Source organism: Sarcophilus harrisii, chromosome 2 (assembly GCF_902635505.1).
Source record: "Sarcophilus harrisii chromosome 2, mSarHar1.11, whole genome shotgun sequence".
Taxonomy (NCBI): Eukaryota; Metazoa; Chordata; class Mammalia; order Dasyuromorphia; family Dasyuridae; genus Sarcophilus; species Sarcophilus harrisii.
In genome coordinates, this window is record NC_045427.1 from 269,067,422 (window position 1) to 269,085,376 (window position 17,955).

The 17,955-nt window shown below is 34.7% G+C and overlaps 1 protein-coding gene across 2 annotated transcripts in view; it reads right to left on the reverse strand.

Moving 5' to 3' along the window:
- Positions 1-1,977, reverse strand: part of NPAS3 (neuronal PAS domain protein 3) — a 1,088,682-nt gene extending 1,086,705 nt beyond the window's left edge. For both annotated transcript variants that reach the window (XM_031949273.1, XM_031949272.1), the window contains exon 1: positions 1,605-1,977. In XM_031949273.1, coding sequence (XP_031805133.1) covers positions 1,605-1,762 — 158 coding nt within the window. In that variant the 5' untranslated portion in view covers positions 1,763-1,977. The remainder of the gene's footprint in view (positions 1-1,604) is intronic.
- Positions 1,978-17,955: the final 15,978 nt, after the last annotated feature.

A 17,955-nucleotide genomic window follows, 5' to 3' on the forward strand; every position in this document is an offset into this window, starting at 1 on the left:
TCTGGTCCTTTATATTTGAAAGGATCCCAGATCTTTTGTATGAAATGTTCGGGTGTTCGCTGGAGTGAGACAAGACTGCAAAAAATTTAAATCCAAAGTCCCCTGGCTAGGAAAAGTACCCAAGCATCCTTTTCAGTTATTTCCAAGAATGTCTTTTTGAACTTATTTTGTAATAAGCAAAGTATATACAAAAGTCTCCTGCAGAATCCTTGATACATAGTGATCATCAATGAAAAATGCTCAATTGCCCCTTGCCCCTCAAACCTGATATAGTCCTTTTTCCTACTATTAAGTAGAAAATAGAAAATAAAGGAGAATGATAAATTATCTTTTTACCTTTTTGGTTCAAATTCTGTTGGTTCAACTAACAAGTTCCTAAACCAATATAGTTTAAAAAGAGGGAGAGAGAGAGAGAGAGAGAGAGAGAGAGAGAGAGAGAGAATCTGTTCTTTGATTTATGTGCTACATATACATTTAAAGTTACATGCCATTGGATTTGTTGGTCCAATATCTATGCAATTGTGGGAGTACAAATATTTAGTTTAACTTCCCCCTCCTTTCATCTCAAGGGCACAAACTAGCACTCGCCTATTCTCATAGAATGTTTAAATTTCATTCAAAATTATTAGTTTTCTCAGCTGCACTTTCGTGAATTACATTTTCGTTAAAGCTTTGGACCACCTAAATTCTTTTTAAGGGGAACTTTAGTGTTCTGGGCCAGTTGAATGGATTTTTTTTCTTTCTTTCTAAGGTGAACTAAATGTTCAATGATTTTGAGACATGTTTATGGCAAAAAAAATTATAACTGTGTAAGGCAAAATCAAACCAAGGTTGGTTTTGAACTGCATTTTCACTTACTACTTATTCTAACTTGGGAAGATTTGCTTCCTCACTCCCTGTCTCTGCATCTTACACATTTGCATTATAATGCGTTTAAGATGAATACTTCACAGTGCAGAGTAGACTCGGATTTCATGCTGTATTTCCTCGTAGTAACAGGTGACATGATAACACTATTATGTAGAATTGCAAGACGGCAGCTACACGTGAAAATCGTTCCTATTCTGTTTGAAAACAAATTATCAATCAGTCTACCGTGATCAATTATACCCCTGGCTGCCACTTAGAGCGGGATCTGTCCCAGGCATTGACATTGAGAAATTCCGCCGGAAGGGAATGGGATCCCAAACTTTGCCAAGCACCTGGAACAGGATCTAGTACTTAACTGACTCTACTACTTTGCAAGGGGGGGGGGGGAGGGGGCGGGAAGGACAGGGATCTGGTAATAAAAAACTATTATGTATATCATTTTACTTCTACGATGCACTGGAATGCTTTTTAATCTAAATTCTTTCCCCTCCATCCGCCCGTTTTCTTATATTAAGAAATACAGAAATATATATATATATATATATATATATGTATGTATGTATAAAGATACATACATATATATATATATATATCGAGGAGCTCGTAGATGTATGTAGATATGCATTTATGTTAAAGCAAACAAAACAGAAGCAAGTGAATATTAGAAACGTCGCCCACCCTCTCACTCCCCATCCTTGTAAAAATAAAATCCCAGCCCTCTTCTGACTACTCACCGCTGTTGGTAGGAAGTGATGCCCTGGACGTTTTGCGGGTTGCCGTTGGCTGCAGTGGTAGCTCTTCCCATACCTGCCCCGGCCGGCACCCCAGCAGCTGCCCCGCCGGCTGCTGCGGCCGTCACCTGCACGCTGAAATCCGGGAAGATTCTGATCATCCCCGCGGCTTCAGCACCCGGGCGCGGCGAGTCTAGGAGAAAGCTGACAGCGACTCTCCCTCCGGCGGCGGCGGCGGCAGCAGCAGCGGCAGCAGCAGCAGCGGAGCCAGGCACCAGCCTGCAATCCCATTAGTGAGCGGCGGCCACTGTGAGCGACTAGAGGGAGAGAGACGCTTTGATCTGAGCTAGTAGGGTGGAGGGTGCTGGGAGAAGGAGGTTAGTTCTTGTCTATATCTGGTTTTTTTTTTGCGGGGTGGGGGGAGGAGGGAAAAGGGGGAAGGTTAGTCCTTTTCCCCTCTTTCTAGTGGTATTGCTACCAGAAGCTGCAATTGCTCTAACGCCAGAACCCAGCTGAGAGCAGGAGGGGAGGGGGGGGGGGGGGGGGGGGGGGGGGGGTGGTGGTGGTGGGAAGGATGTACAGAGAGGGTTTGCAATGACTTGGACGGTGCAAGGGAATGATGGGCAACGAGGTTGCCTTTTCTTTCCCGCCCCCCTCTTTTCACTCACACACAAACACACGCGCGCTTTCTACCAAAAGTGCAAGTCTTAGCAAGGTCTCTCTCCACAGAAATAACAGTAATGAGAAACGTTGTCGCCGAAGCAGACAACCTGGACTATAGTCTGTGTGTATAGGAACTGGGCATAAAGCCCACTCCCTCAGTCCCTCAGGGTCCTTTTCTCTGTCCCTCTTCCGCCGCAAGAAGAGGCAGTAGAAATGAGAAGAAGGTTCGCATAGCCCAAGTTCTTCTCAATAACTTATTGGTTTGCAAACGGGAAAATTTTAAAAGGAGCCGCTTTTGTGCAGTGGTAGAGTTTGTTCCCACTATAGAACTGGCTCTTCTCCCCTCCTAGTGTGCAGCAATGTTATTGCTAGTCAATCTTGTGAGGTGCGTAGTCTCTATGTATAGGAATGGGGGGGGTTACTTGTACCCTGATGCCTCCTTCTTCACCCCAATTCCACCCTGTAGCATGAATCCATTTCTACTGATGAAATAGGGTATTTGCAGGCAGAACTTAAAAGAACTGTACAATTACTACACCACCACCACCACCCCAGAGAAACAAGAGGACAATAGCAAGTGCATAAATCTCGTTTTTTTCGTGGTTCTTGTCTATATCTGGTTTGGAGGTGGTGGGGTGCTAGAGCTTACGGGGGAAAGAAGTAGTTGTAGAATGACACAGAGACTTCTTAAGAGAGAAGAGGCATGGGGAGCGGCAAGAGTTAGTCGCTTACATCGCAAGTGGGTGGTAGCGGGGGTTTGACTTCTCTGTCCACCTCCTCAGTCAGACCCCCTATCGCTATACTTCCTCTCTCTTTCTTCCGGCATGCAAGAGGTTTGTCTGTTCAACCGGCAAGTGAGGGTAGAAGGGTGGGAGGGTGATTAGTGGAAGGAAGCTGCTTCTCAGGGCTAAAAGGTCGACAGTGGTGCAATGTGAGACAGAATTTGCAACCCTCCGGCCAGAGGCATCCTCACAGCGCACCCGCCGTCCCCCTCCCTCAGTTTTTCTGCTGCAGATATTATTGTTTCTCTCTTCTTCCTCCTTTAGCTACAGCGGACTAGAGAATAGGGGTATGGTGTGGAAAGAAGGAGGTGCGTGGGAGAGGCGATGAAGAGAAGTGGCATTTGCGTCCGACGCGAGAGCCACAACTTAGGCACGGCGGAGCGCGGTGACCGAGACCCGAGTGCTTCGATAACTCAACCAATCCCAGAATACCAATAGAGGCTGGAACTCTACTGCACCTGCTTAACCCTTTGAGCTGGCCGGAGTAGAGAGAAGGGGGCTGGAAGGAAGAGTAGGCAATGGGAGGAAGGGACTAATTGGACAGAATCTTGTCTCAAGGGCTGGGAGCTAGAGGGAACCTATTCTAGCCCGACCATTGGAAGAGATTCGGAATCCAAGACGCCTTCCCCTTGTGATCCAGGACCCGGGCTAGAGGATCTCCTTCTTTCCCTCTGTGGCTATGAAGAATATGAGAACTGCACAAAGGCGCGTTCTTTTACACGATTGCGCCCAGTCCTGTCCTGGTCAGTCTCTCATATCCCAAACCTTTGCAGGCCCCAGAGGGGCTGGAGAAGGATCTCCCCACCCACTAACCCGAGAGCCCCCCCAACTTCCCGCCGCCGAAGAGAGCCCCCACGCTGGCTCTCGCCAAGAGTGCAGCTGCGTTTTCATTTTATTCTCAAACAAAATGCTTTGGACGGCAGATAATACCAGGAGATATGAAACTGGTTAGTCCCCACATGTTGCACATAAAAAGAATCCATAATGAGCATCTGTGGGGTATGGAATGGATCCCACGAGTTAGCTGAAGATCTTATAACCTAAGAGCTGAGGTGCCTAAGTGAATTATGATTCTCTTCTTCCACACAAGAAGGATTAATTTTCTAGTCCACTGATATTCATTATCCAACCTTGTTTATACTTTGGGGATGCTAGTTGTTTAAGTACCAAAATATGGAGTATTTCAGGCTAGATGCAGACTAAAGAGCTGTTACTGAAAGGGTATTCTTAGAGGTAAAAACTTCTCTTTCAAACTCCCATTAAAATGAGTACGATTTAAGGAAAACTATAGAAGAGGCTGGGGCCCACTTGCCCTTTCCCTAAATGTCTCTCTCATAATATGTGGACAAGACTCTGATAGATCTTTTGTTTGCTTGTCATATCAGTGGTAGATTAAAATGGTAGTTCTTTGATCAGGTTCCTTGTAGCATAGAGAAGCTAGAAAAGTCGGGAATGTAGGAAGTCACTCTTTTTTGAATGCTTTGGTCACTTTTTGACAGCATTGAATATAGACCAAACCATCATACTAAAGGATCTGAAATAATTCTAAAATAAACTCCAGTTGGGGGTGGTGTAGTTTTTTTTTTAATAATATTTTTCTGTATTGTTGATACATTACCTAAAGGTTGTTTGCCTAATAACCCATGTTTGTAATAAGTAGTTAGTGACTTCTTACAGCAAGAGGCCTAGTTTCTTCACCTGTTTCTAGTCCTATAATGGAATGGAAGATTCCAAGCAGTATCATCTTGTTCTACAGACAGTATTATTTGCCAAGTGATACAAAAGAAAAAGTCATCATTTGGCTAAGAAAACAGAAGTTCTAACAAATGATCTTCACTGTAAATCATGTCAGCACAGTGTAAAAACATTATGAATTACAACCTTTTACTATTTAACACAATACTATAAATACAAGGAGTAAGCATTATTTATCTTTGCTACTCTATAAAAACAATTTGTAAACATAATGACATAAGATCTTACTAATAAAAGGGATCTTTCACGTCAACTAATTCAAAATATTCATTTTACAGATGACAAAATCAAGATCCAAAAAAGATAAGAGGCTCCCACAAGATGACAAACCTAGTTATGGATAGAACTGGTACTATTCAGGTTTTCTGACTCTCAATATATAGTTCTTTCCTCTATAACATGCTTAGGAAGGGTAAATATATCGACCATGTAGACATATGTTTGTTCAGACCTGTCATTTCTTTGATGTAAAGAACTTCTACAAATCCTGATGATGTAAAAAAACAACTTGTAACTTATTACTGAGGGCATTGAGAAGTTAATCAACTAGCCCAGCAGAGCTGGTAGCCTTCAGAGGCAGGACTTAAAACCACTGAAATTCTGGACTATCCACTAGTTCACAATGAATAGTTATTCCAAAAATACATTTTCTTCTCTCTCTCTTGCCTTTGAAGTTAAGCAAGCAAAAATTGTCTTGGCAAAAGGAGAAGGCAAACTCATAAATTACTGTCAATTTATGAACATTCTTCAAGCTGAAATAAGGGAAGCTATATTGTTAGAGATGTGCAAATGTAGTTTGGATGAAGGTATGCCAAGTATATTTTTGATTATCAGAATAGTAATTCATAAATGAAAGGTAGGATAGTAGTACTGTCTCCAAATCAGAAGTACTTGGGTTCAGTGTATTTCTGATACTTTCTTAGCTGTGTGACTTTGGTAAAGTCACTTAACCTCTCAGCTCATCCCTTAAAATGATAAATTAGAGATAAGATGAAGAATCTGTCTGGAGATTTCCTTGAAGTTATAGGTCAAGAGTTTAAAAAAAATGAGCATAATTGAAGAATTAATTTGGAATCAAAGGACCTGGCTTTGAGTCCCAAGTCTGACATTTATTAATAATTTGACCATACACAAAGCAATCAGTTTTCTCATCTGTTGAATTGGGGGATTTTGTGATAGCTAACATTCAAGATTATTGTGAGAAAAGGACAATGTAAATTTCCAAATGCTATATAAATAGAAATAATTCTCCAAAATTTCTATGAATGAAATATGTGTTTCTTTTTTATTTAACATAGTTCTTGCCCTAAAGACATTGTATGCTCTAAATAGGAGCTTAAAGATTTAGCATAGAGCACTTGTTCAGTGATATGTCTAATGAGCCTGTGTCAAATTTTTACTGCTAAATGTATAATTTTGTATATATGATTTACATATTAGAGAAAGTTTCTTTCTCTGTGTCATGCACAAAGTTCTCACTCATAGGTGACTTGCTCTTCATTAGACAACTTGCTCTTCATTAAACAACTCAAACAAAATTTTAATTCAGAAGCTATCCATTGGTCCCAAGCATATCTTTTCTCTGATTGTTCAGTTAAAATTTTTGTCAAATTGCCAGATAGTATTAAAATATATTCCTAAACTTGTTTTTATATTGATTAAAATATTCAATGTCTCAGTTGATCAGTGTTATTGAAGTATGAAACTAAATACATTCCTATTTTTAATGATAAAATACAGAAATTTGAAACGCAAGACCATATGGTGCCTTTATAGTGCAACAACATTGAGGAAATGCTGATGACATACACACACTTATCACAATTACATATTTACATCTTCATCCTTGTTGTCAAGGCACTATGGCACTTTTTTCTCATAGAGGAAAAATATCTCTTCCCTAGAAATTCATTTCCATTTACTTAAAGTTAAATGGTTTGACTTTGAATTTTCATTATCTGCTGTGGGAAGGAGCCTGTGACAGGTACTAGAGAGGATGCTACAAAGCTTCATTGTATCATCTAATTTTTGCTTCACTTTAGTCAGATATCATTTAGGGGAAAGTAAAATACTGTATATAGAACAGGATAAGCTAGAACAAAACAAAGAGGAAATCAAATGGAAATAGGATATATAATGAATCATAGTAAAATGCCTTTTATCTCTGAATTGGTGGATTTTTAAAAGATACTGATAATATAATAATGAGAAAAATTAAACAAATGTTTTTTTAAACTTGAAAAAGGAATTTGTGTCGTGGGAGGATATAATTTTTATATTCAAGTGAGACTTGTTACAGAATAATAATCAGAAGGGAAATCATGAACTAAAAATTAGGCTACTCCTATTCCATTATTTTAAAGTGGTAAATACCTTATTTATGCAATTTATATCTTATCCTCTCTTTTTTCTTTAAATAACATACTCAACACTCACTGTTGTATCAGCCATTATTGCCAGCATGTATATTTTCAAAATAGAAAAGATATCTTGATATCAGAAAAGCAAAAATGGCAGACGGGAAGCCCAAATGTAGCACATAAAGTTTTAGATGAAAGATCTCTAAATGAGACAAAACCATCTTAAAAAATCCTTCTGTACACAAGATATATATGTGTGTATGTGTGTATACATATATATACATATGTATTTGTACATATATGTTTGTAGTTATAATTTAAATATATTTGTGTCTCTGTATAGTTTCTATATGTGAGTATATGTAAAGAACATTGAGGGATCTTTTTATATTAATACTACATACATATCAGATACTGAAATATCTCAAGTATTATGCTAAACAAATCCTCATAGGACTTTATAAATGCATAGCAAGGAAAAGAAAAAGATTTATTTAGAAAAGAAGAAAATCCTTTAGCTATTTTTCAACTCAGCAGTGGACACTAGAGGAGGAGCATTTTTTTTAATGGTAAAGGGTAGAGGATTTTCAGAATTACATTTGCTTCCATCATTATCTTTTTTCCGTTTAAAATATTTACCATGTATTTTATCTTTTTCCCCGAGCTTACACAAAGCTAGAAAATCTAGCTAAAAATTATGTTTGTTTACAGCTTAAACTAAAATGGAAATAACCAAATCTTCATTTAAAATAGAAAGAACATGAGCTTTTTGTTTACTGTTAGCTATGATTTTACCTTTTTTTTTTTTAACAGAGCATCTATCTATTAATAGGATCTTTTAAAAAACTGTTATTGAATCTGATATTAAAAAGTTATCAAATTCCTTATTCTAATATGATTCAGCAGATATCACTATAAGTTCAGTCATAGTTTACATTTATGTAACACTTCAAAGTGCTGAATATATACTATCTCTTTCTAATTCACACAATGACCTTGTAATATATATAGTGCAAACATTATGCTCCTCACTTTACAGATAAGAAAATGTGGATTTTAAGAAATAAAATATTGAATGATATTTTGATCCACACTAATATTTAATGATAAGGTAGGAAATATAGTCTCAGTATTGTTTACTCTCAGTTCAGTCCACTAGGAGCATGTCCAAATGAGCATAAGCTGATAAACTAGATAATTCCACAATTGACAGCTTGTCTGGGTCATGGTGTAGGGAAAGCTTTTATTTAAGCTGCTTTTGATGCTGGGTAAATTTGTTTGCCTGTATGGGTATACACATGTCCACAAACTATTTTCTTATAATTTGGTTTTATTGAAAGTGATGACATTTTAGTAACTTTTTGACTTCAAGGTAATAGGATGTTTGCTTTGAACTTTTCATTTTCTAGTCAATTTGTATGTGAATCCTTACCTGAACTTTTCACTTTTCAACACAATGTTAGAATACTGTATAGACAGCCATATCCTGAATAAATAGAAAGGTTTTCCATCTTTCCAATGCTGCCCCAATCTCTTTTACTCTTTTACTGAGTACTTTTATTTTATATATACAGTCATGTGCATTTTGTTTTATTTTATGCATACATACTTATGAAAGAGGATTGGAATTTAGGAAAACTTAATTTCAATACCTGTTTCACCATTAACAAAGTGAGCAACCTTGGACAACATGCTATAGCTTTTCCAAGTCTCATTCTCTTGTTTGTAAAATGAAGGATGGGCAGCTAGATGACACAGTGGATATAGTGCTGAGTCTGAAGCCAGGAAGACCTGAGTTAAAAAACAACCTCAGATTCTTATTAGCTGTGTGACTCTGAGCACATCACTTAACCTTTATGTTTTGTCCAATTCAATAGTAAATATGATATGAAATCAAAAAACCCAGAATCCATGGTATCTGATGTTTTCTTAAGAGGAAATGGGGCTCCCTCATAAAAAGGTATTTAAGCAACATTTACATTGCCACATTAAAAGTATGGTATAAAAGGACCTCTAAAATCTCTACTTAATTCCAAAAGCCTATGATTCTAACCAAAATGGTTTGTGAATATATAGGTTCAGGCACTTATTAGATCATCTTTATATGGCAAGCAAAAAAATGATATGTAATAATGCTTTGATCTCAGTACTGAAGTTCTAATATGGTTTGATAATCAATTTTTAGTCAGAAATTTTCTGCATAATTTTATCACTGTTTTTTAAAAGTTGGTTTCTAAGGCTTGTTAAAAATGAAAAAATATTCAACCTTTGCAGAAAATAACTTCACCTTTTTAAAATCATAGGTGACAATCTAATAATAAATGCAAACCAAATTGGAAAAATGTATAAACTTTAAAAAAATTAAGATTTGAAAAATGAACTGTCTAAATTAAGGCTATGTCTACATAGGAACAAAGTTATTGGGGGATGGGTGGAAATGTGCATGATAATGCAAACCAGTTTTAACAATTTAGCCATTTATTTTTTCACAGTTATAATTAAAAATCACTTAATATAGATCAGATTTAAGTTGATATTATAAATGTACATAGCCATCTAAGTACCCTGGACAGCTGCTCAAGACTCATAATGAATCTGGAGAGAATAATTGCAAAGGAAAGAAAAAGGTTAACTTTCTTTTGATAATTGCAAACAATCAAAAGTTTATCTCAGAAGGAAGACCAACTTCCTTTCAACAAATTATTGTCATAATGTGAAGCTTATAAAGCTCCCATCCAAGACATTAAACAGAAGTTTGTCACCACTGTAAGACATGTACAGGCATCAGTTCTGAACATTTCATGAAGAAAGAATCCAAATTACCTTATTTGTAGAGACAACTTTTTAGTGTCCATGCTTCTGGGAGCAACATAGCAAGATATGTATCTGAGATACATTTATTATTATTGTGTCTTTCTATAAAGCTAGAAGCCTAACAAAACTCCATTTGAATCCTGGTCATTTAGGGTGAGAAATTACTCCCTTTTCTCTCAAAATGATTTGTGTCTTTTTCACAGCCAAACAAAGCAAGCTATAAAAATAGACTAGGACCCATTGCATCTAAATCAACTGCACAAATTTCAGGGATTTGCCAACCTCATTTTGCTTGTTTTTGCAGACTGAGGCAAGATATTTTCACTTTGAAATTTCTCTGCTGCCAATATTCCTAATTACCATCATGGCTAATTATACCTTACCACATTTTCTGACTTTAGTGAGGATAAGAATTGAAATGATAAAATGCATTTATGAGTTCCATTTGAAAATGTTTTTTCCAACACCTTACAGAGTAGTTCTTGATTATGTTCTATAAAAGTGGACTAGCATGATCAGAAATGCATTTTCCATTGAAGTATCTAGAGATATGGTTTCAATAGCCTGCTATTGAAGTCAATGGCCTAATATTATTAGAAATAAATCTCCATTGAAGTGAATGAAGATTAATTTTCAATAGTATTTCATTGAAGTCAATGGGCTAATGTTATCAGTTTCAGAAGTGAGTTTCCATTGATGCAGATAGAGATTCATTTCCGATAGCAAACCATTGAAGTCAAAAGGAAGAAGCACTAATAATTTAACTGATAGAATGGTGATTGTAAGTGCTCCATTTTCTTTAATAAAGAGGAAGTTAACTTTTAAAAGATTCCATAACAACAGGATATTTGGTTCAGTAATGTGCAATTTGGAGTTAAAGTATGCAAATGTTAAGGTTACATGTTGTTTTGTGCTTTTTGCAGTGGATCATATGTAATTTCCATGACAAATACAGAATAATGTGAAGGGGAGAAAGTATCTTGTTTAGGAAGAACAAGATTATGCCTAGCCAGGGCTACCTTTGGGGAATGGCTGTTCTCTAAGTAAGAGGAGACTCCCTTAGGACAGGATACAGCTTTTTGATGAGGAAAAGGTTGTAGCCAATAAATATTTGGACAATGACAGAAATAAGCTTTGAATGTTTCTGGGTTTGTTTGTTTATCTTATATTTTATTTTATAGCTCTGAACAAAAATGTTGTGTCATCTGTAGGATAATTTGTTTCCTTGTACAACCCCTTATCAAAATTGGCTGGCTTTGGCATATGACTTTTTTAAGTATATAATTTTTATTTGACCTTTAATTAATTTGCATATAGATCACAAACTTTTCTCATACACATCTTTTGACTTTAGAGTTGGAAGCTTCAAGAAGTGGGAAAATCATTTCTATAAATATATATAAAATAAAACTAAAGAATATAATGGAATTCATTATGTCATAACTCATTTTTACATTGATTCAAATATAGGTCAAATTCTGTCTCCCTTGAAACACAAAACATTGCAATAATTTCTTCAAATAACGCGATTAGCCTCTTTTCACTTCAATTTAACAGAAGACTATTTATAAGGTCTTATTCTTTGGAGATACAAAGGGGGAAAAGTCCTTGTCTTCAAGGAGCTTACATTCTATTGGGAAGATAAATACATAGAGACAAGTAAATAGAATTATGCACAAAGTAATTTCAAAACATAAAAAAAATGACAGCTTGTAGAGAAAAAGGGATCAGAATGTGCCTACTTTAGTAAGTAGCATTATTCTTTGAAGAAGATAGACATTTTAAAAGAATTAAAAAGACTATTTCAGATAAGGGAAATAAACTGTATAAAAATATGGAGACATGAGATAGGATATGCTGTACAGAAAATAGATAATAAATCAATTTGATTAGAATAGAAAGTACAGGAAAGAGAACAGAGAAAAATAAATTTGTCAATATAAGTGGGTGCCAAAAAATGAATGGTTTTAAGTGTCAGACTAAGTGTTTTAAATTTCAATTCATAGAAAGCTAGCAAACAATGAATATTTTTGACTGGAGAAGTTACATGCACAGTCTTATGCTAAATAGGATAGGATAGCATAGGCTATTGCAATAATCTAGGTGAGAAGTGATGGTGGCCTGGACTAGGATAAAGGTTGTTTGAATGAAAATAAGATGACTAAAGCAATATATCAAAGAACATACACTATAAAAAGTGGGAATAATTCAATATTAGGAAAGCTACCAGCATAATTTAACATATTTGTAATGGAAACAGCAAAAATCATATGATTGTTTTAATAGATAAAGAAAAAGTTTTTGACAAAATTCAATAACATTCCTACTAAAAACACAAGAAAACAGAAATCAATGGAGCTTATCTTAAAATGATAAGTAATATCTACTTAACTAAAAGCAAGTTTTAAATGTAATGGGAATAAAACAGAAACTTTTCCAATAAGATCAGGGATAAATTAAGAATGTTCAATACTAGAAATGCTAGCTATTAAAAAATAAGATTTTTTAGAAAAAGAAATTGAAGGAATAAAAATAGGCAATAAAGATGCATAACTCATTCTTTGCAGATGATATGATAATATATTGAGAGAACTCTGGAGAATCAACCAAAAACCTAGTTGGAATAATTAATAAATTTAACAATGTTTCAAAATATAAAATAAATCCATACAAGTCATGAGGATTTTTATGTTTTACTAGTAAAACTCAGCCAAAATATAAAAAAGGGATATTGTATTTAAAATAAATGCAGATGATAAAAATTACTTAAGGTCCTATCTGCTAAGATAGACAAAGGAACTATATGAACATAATTACAAAATACTTTTCACACAATTGGAGAAATATTAAATGTTCATGGATAGGCCAAGCCAATAAAATGAAAATGACATTTCTACTTAATTTATTATTTTTAGAGATAGAAAAAAATGATAAAATTTATCTGGAAGAAGAAAAAGTCAAGAATTTTAAGGGAACTAATGAAAAACAATGTAAAACAAGGCAATCTAGCAATACAAATTTCAAATTATGTTATAAAACAGTAATCATCAAAATAAACTGTCACTGGTTGAGTTGTAGAATAATTGACAGTGAGATTAAGTAAAAAAAATAGAGAGATAAATGACTACAATAATCTAGTGTTTGTTAAAACCAAAGATCTAAGATTTGGAAGGGTCAAAAAACTAATTATTTGATAAAAACTGCTAATTACACTGCAAAACAGTCTGACAGAAAATAGATATAGACCAATACCTAACACTGCATACTAAGATAACATCAAAATGAGCCTCTAATTTAGACATAAAAAATGAATATTATAAGCAAACTTGGGGAACATGGAAAAATTTACCTGTCAGATCTATTGATAAGAGAAGAGTTTATGACTTAAAATGACATAGACAATATCACAGGAAGTATAATGGATAATATTGATTATATCTAATTAAAAGAGGTGTCCAAAAAAAAAAAAAAGCTTGCTTTAAAATTTTCTACACTTAGCCATTAGGTAATGCAGTCAAAATTAGATAGAAAGCAGGAAATGGGGAAGAGAAATTTTATAGAAAGTTTATTCAGTAAAGGTCTCATTTCTCAAATACTTAGGGAACTAAACTAAATTTTAAAAAATAATAACCATTTCCCAATTCAATAATGGCTAAAGGATATGAACAAGCAGTTTTCAGAAGAAGAAATGAAAGCTACCAACAGTCATAAGAAAAAAATGCTTTTGATCACTAATAATTAGAGTACTACACATTAAAAACCACTTTGAGGGGCTACCTCATAGACCTATCAGATTGACTAATGTGGCAGGAAAAAGAAAATGACAAATGCTGGAGGAAGGTAAAAAAATATATATATTCATTGAAGAACCAAAGTGGCAGAGAAAAGCCAATAAATTGCCTGAGTTCTCCCCAGTTTTCTCTGGAAACAATATTAAATCTAGTCTCTAAAAGAAATTTGATATAGAGAAGTCACAAAAGGAAACAGAAGGAAATAATTCCCCAGCCCAAGATAACTTAGAAGAGCTTCAGGAAAGATCTGTCTCACTTGAGTAAAGAAAAATAGGTATATTAATGCAGTCTTAGTGGAGTTGTGAACTGATCTAACCATTCTGGAGAACAAATTGGACCTACACCTAAAGGATTTAAAACTGTGCATACTCTGACCTAGTAATACTACTATTATGTCTGTATCCCAAAGAGATCAAAGAAAAAGGGAAAGGATTTGTATGTACAAAAATATTTTAGTAGGTTTTTTGGTAATGTGGTAGTTGGGGAATAACAGAACAAGTTGTGGTATATGATTGTGGGCAAAATACTTTTGTTGTATAAGAAATGATGAGGAAATACTATAGAAAATGAAGTAATAAAACTCTTTTTGCAGATGATATGATGATAAGCTTAGAAAATTCCAAATACTCAACTAAAAAATCAGTTGAAACAATGATTAATTTTGGCAAAGTAGCAGATATAAATTCATGTAAATCATCATCATTCCTATGTATATCAAACAAAAATCTGCAAGAGGAGACATTATGAAACACCCCATTTAAAATAACTCTAGTGAGTATCAAGTAACTGGGAATATCCCTGCCAAAGCAAATCCAGGAACTATACAAACAAATTTATTTAAAAAAAACTTTTTATATAAATGAATCAGATTTAAATAATTGGAAATATATTAATTGTATATGGGTAGACAGAGCGAATATAATTAAAATGACAAATTTACCTAAACTACTTTATATATTCAATGATATCCCAATTAAATTACCATACAATTATTTTATTGAGTTAGAAAAAATAATAACTATATTCACTTGGAAGAGCAAAATGTCAAAAATATCAAAGGAAACAGTGAAAAGATGTAAAGAAAGAAGATTTAACATTATCAAACCTTAACGCATACTATAAAGTAGTAGTTAACAAAAGTATTTGGTACTGCCTAGGAAATAAATCAGTGGAGCACAGTAGATATTACAGCAGCAATGAATATAACAACCTTGTGTTTGACAAATATAAAGATTTAGTTTTTGTGGGAAATACTTCATTATTTGGTAAAAAAAATTTTGGAAGTTTGAAGAATATGGAACTTATTACTTATCATATTTAAAGATAGGTGAACAGTTTATCAATAAACAAGAAATACAACATCTTATGAGGTATAAAATGGATATTTTTGATTACATTAAATTAAAAAGGGCTTGCACAAATAAAAAAAAAATGTAGTAAGGACCAGAAAGAAAGCAGAAAATTGGACAGGGAGGGGGATTTTTTAGACAGTTTCTCAGATAAAGGTCTCATCTCACATATATAAAGAATTTTATCAGGCACATAAGAATATGAATCATTAGCCAATTGATAAATGGTCAAAAGATGTGAACAGGCAGTTTTCAGATGAAGAAATCAAAACCATTTATGATCACATAAAAATACTTCAAATCATTCTTGATTAGAAAAATGCAGATGATTAAATAATCTTGAGATATCATTTTACACCTATCAAATTGGCTAAAACTATTAAAGGGTAAAGTGATAAATGTTGGAGACATAGTGGGACACTAATTCACTGTTGTTGGAACTGTGAACTAAGCCAATGTTTTTGGAAATCAACCCAGAATTATGCCCAAAGAATAATTAACATGCCTCTACCCTTTATTCTAGCAATACTACTATTAACTACTGGTGCTGGATAATTATACTACAGAGAATAACACAGCAATTTACAATTGTTCATGATGCCCTACCTTCTCTCATCCCCTTTCCCTTCTACCTTCCTCTATGGTAAGATAGAATTCTATCATCAATTGATCATATATGTTATTCTCTCTGTGAACCTCTTCTGATGAGAATAACGTTCATGTTTGGACACACACACATTTCTTTTATTTCTTCCTCTCCTCTGTAAAAAAGTTCATTCCTCTTTCATATCAGATATTTTACCCTATCCTATCTCACCCCTTCTCATTCTCTCAGTGCTTTTCTCTTTCTTATCCCTTCATTTTATTTTTAAAGATAATTATTTGTTCATGTTTCCCTTGAGTCCAGTATTTGAAAGTCAAATTTTCTATTCAGCTCTAGTCTTTTTATCAAGGAGGCTTTCAAGTCTTTTATTTCATGTTTCTAGCTGAAGGATTATATTTAGTTTTGCTGAGTAAGTGATTCTTTGTTGTAATCCTAGCTCTTTTGCCCTCCACAATATCATATTCCAAGCCCTCCAATCCTTGAATGTAGAAACTGCTATATCTTGTGTTATTCCAACTGTGGCTCCATGTTTCTTTCTATCAGAAGGTGATCAGTGGATTCTTTACATTTCTATTTTGGTTTTATTCTAGAACTTATTGGTTCTAGAATATCAGGGCAATTGTGCTTAATAATTTCTTGAAAGATGATATCTAGGATTTTTTTATGATCATGGGTTTCGATAGTCCAATAGTTCTTAAATTATCTCTCCTGAATTTATTTTCCATATCAATTGTTTTTCCAATGAATTATTTCACATTTTCTTCTATTTTTCCCATTCATCTGATTATATTTTGTTGTTTCTTGGTATTTCAGTGAGTCATTAGGTTTCACTTGATTAATTCCAATTTTTAAGGAGTTCTCCTTTTCAGTGAATTTTTGTATATCTTTTTCCATTTGGCCTATTCTGTTTTTAAGGTGTTATTTTCTTCAGTATTTTTGTGCCTCTTTTGCCAAAATGTTGAATCTTTTTTCATAATTTTCTTCTCAACTTCTCCTCTCTTCTCTTACTTGATTTTTAAAATCTTTTTTAACTCTTTTGTGACCTGAGACCAATTCATATTTTAGTTTGAGGCTTTAAATACAGCATTTTTGCATTTGTCATTTCATCTCTATATTCATCTTCCCTGTCATAGTAATTTTCTTTAGTGACTATAACAACTTTTTTATATTTCTGCTGTTTCTCATTTTTCTGGTTTCGTTCTTGCCTCTTAACTCTTTGCTAAAGAGAGGCTCTACTTTCCAAGTAGAGGGGACACTTTCTGAAGCTTCAGGTTTTTTGTGTAAGCTGTTTTCAGATATAATTCTGGGTGCCTGTAAGTTTTTGATTCTTCCAAGGTGGTGTGATCTAGGGCAAAGTGTTTTTACTACTCTTCTGGCCTATGCAGTGGAATGTGAGTTACCTCAAATACTTTTTTCCATCCTGGAATTGTGACCAGGGTCCCAAATCCATGGTAGCCATAAGGTAGTGTGCTAGTGCTTCTCTTTACTTTAGGACTAAGACCCAGAACTATGACCCAGATTCACATATGGATAATGTAACAGAGTCTTGTACCTGATACTTAGCAAGGGGACCCCTATGATCTCATTCTGACTAGTTGTCTGTCTCCTTTACCTATCTATTAATTTGCTGAGAAGTCTGGAAACTCACTGATTAAGTCTCCCCCAAGGCCTCTTGCTGATTTGCTTGTGCATGGCCTGCCCTAGAGTATGCTCCATTTTCACCCCAAAGCAAAACACCTTTCCTGCTGACTTTCTAAGTTTACTTGGCCTGGAAAATTGTTTCATTCCATCCTTTCATGAGTTCTGACACTCCAGAATTTGTTTTGAGGCATTATATAAAGATGTTTGCAGGGGCTTTGGAGAGAGCTTGGGTGAATCCTTGTCTTTCTTCTGTCATCTTGACTACTCATATATTTTAAATAAATGTTTGGGCCTAGCACCATTTTTGCACAATTTCACCAAACTATCTAATTATAGATGATGTAGGCAATGCATTTTTGACCCATTCACTAATATTGAGATTTGGTCTCTTCTAAGGTACTATAATAATACATCTCCTGAAAGCAAATGACATTAAGTAGTGGATACAGAAGACATGATCAGAATAGGAGGGAACATATTTTAACAGGAATACTTAATACTTTGCATAAGTATAATTATTCCAAAGGATGGCAGCTCTTTTGAATCACTTTCATCTCTAAGAAAGGTGGTAAGAATCTGTCCTCCAAATCAAGAC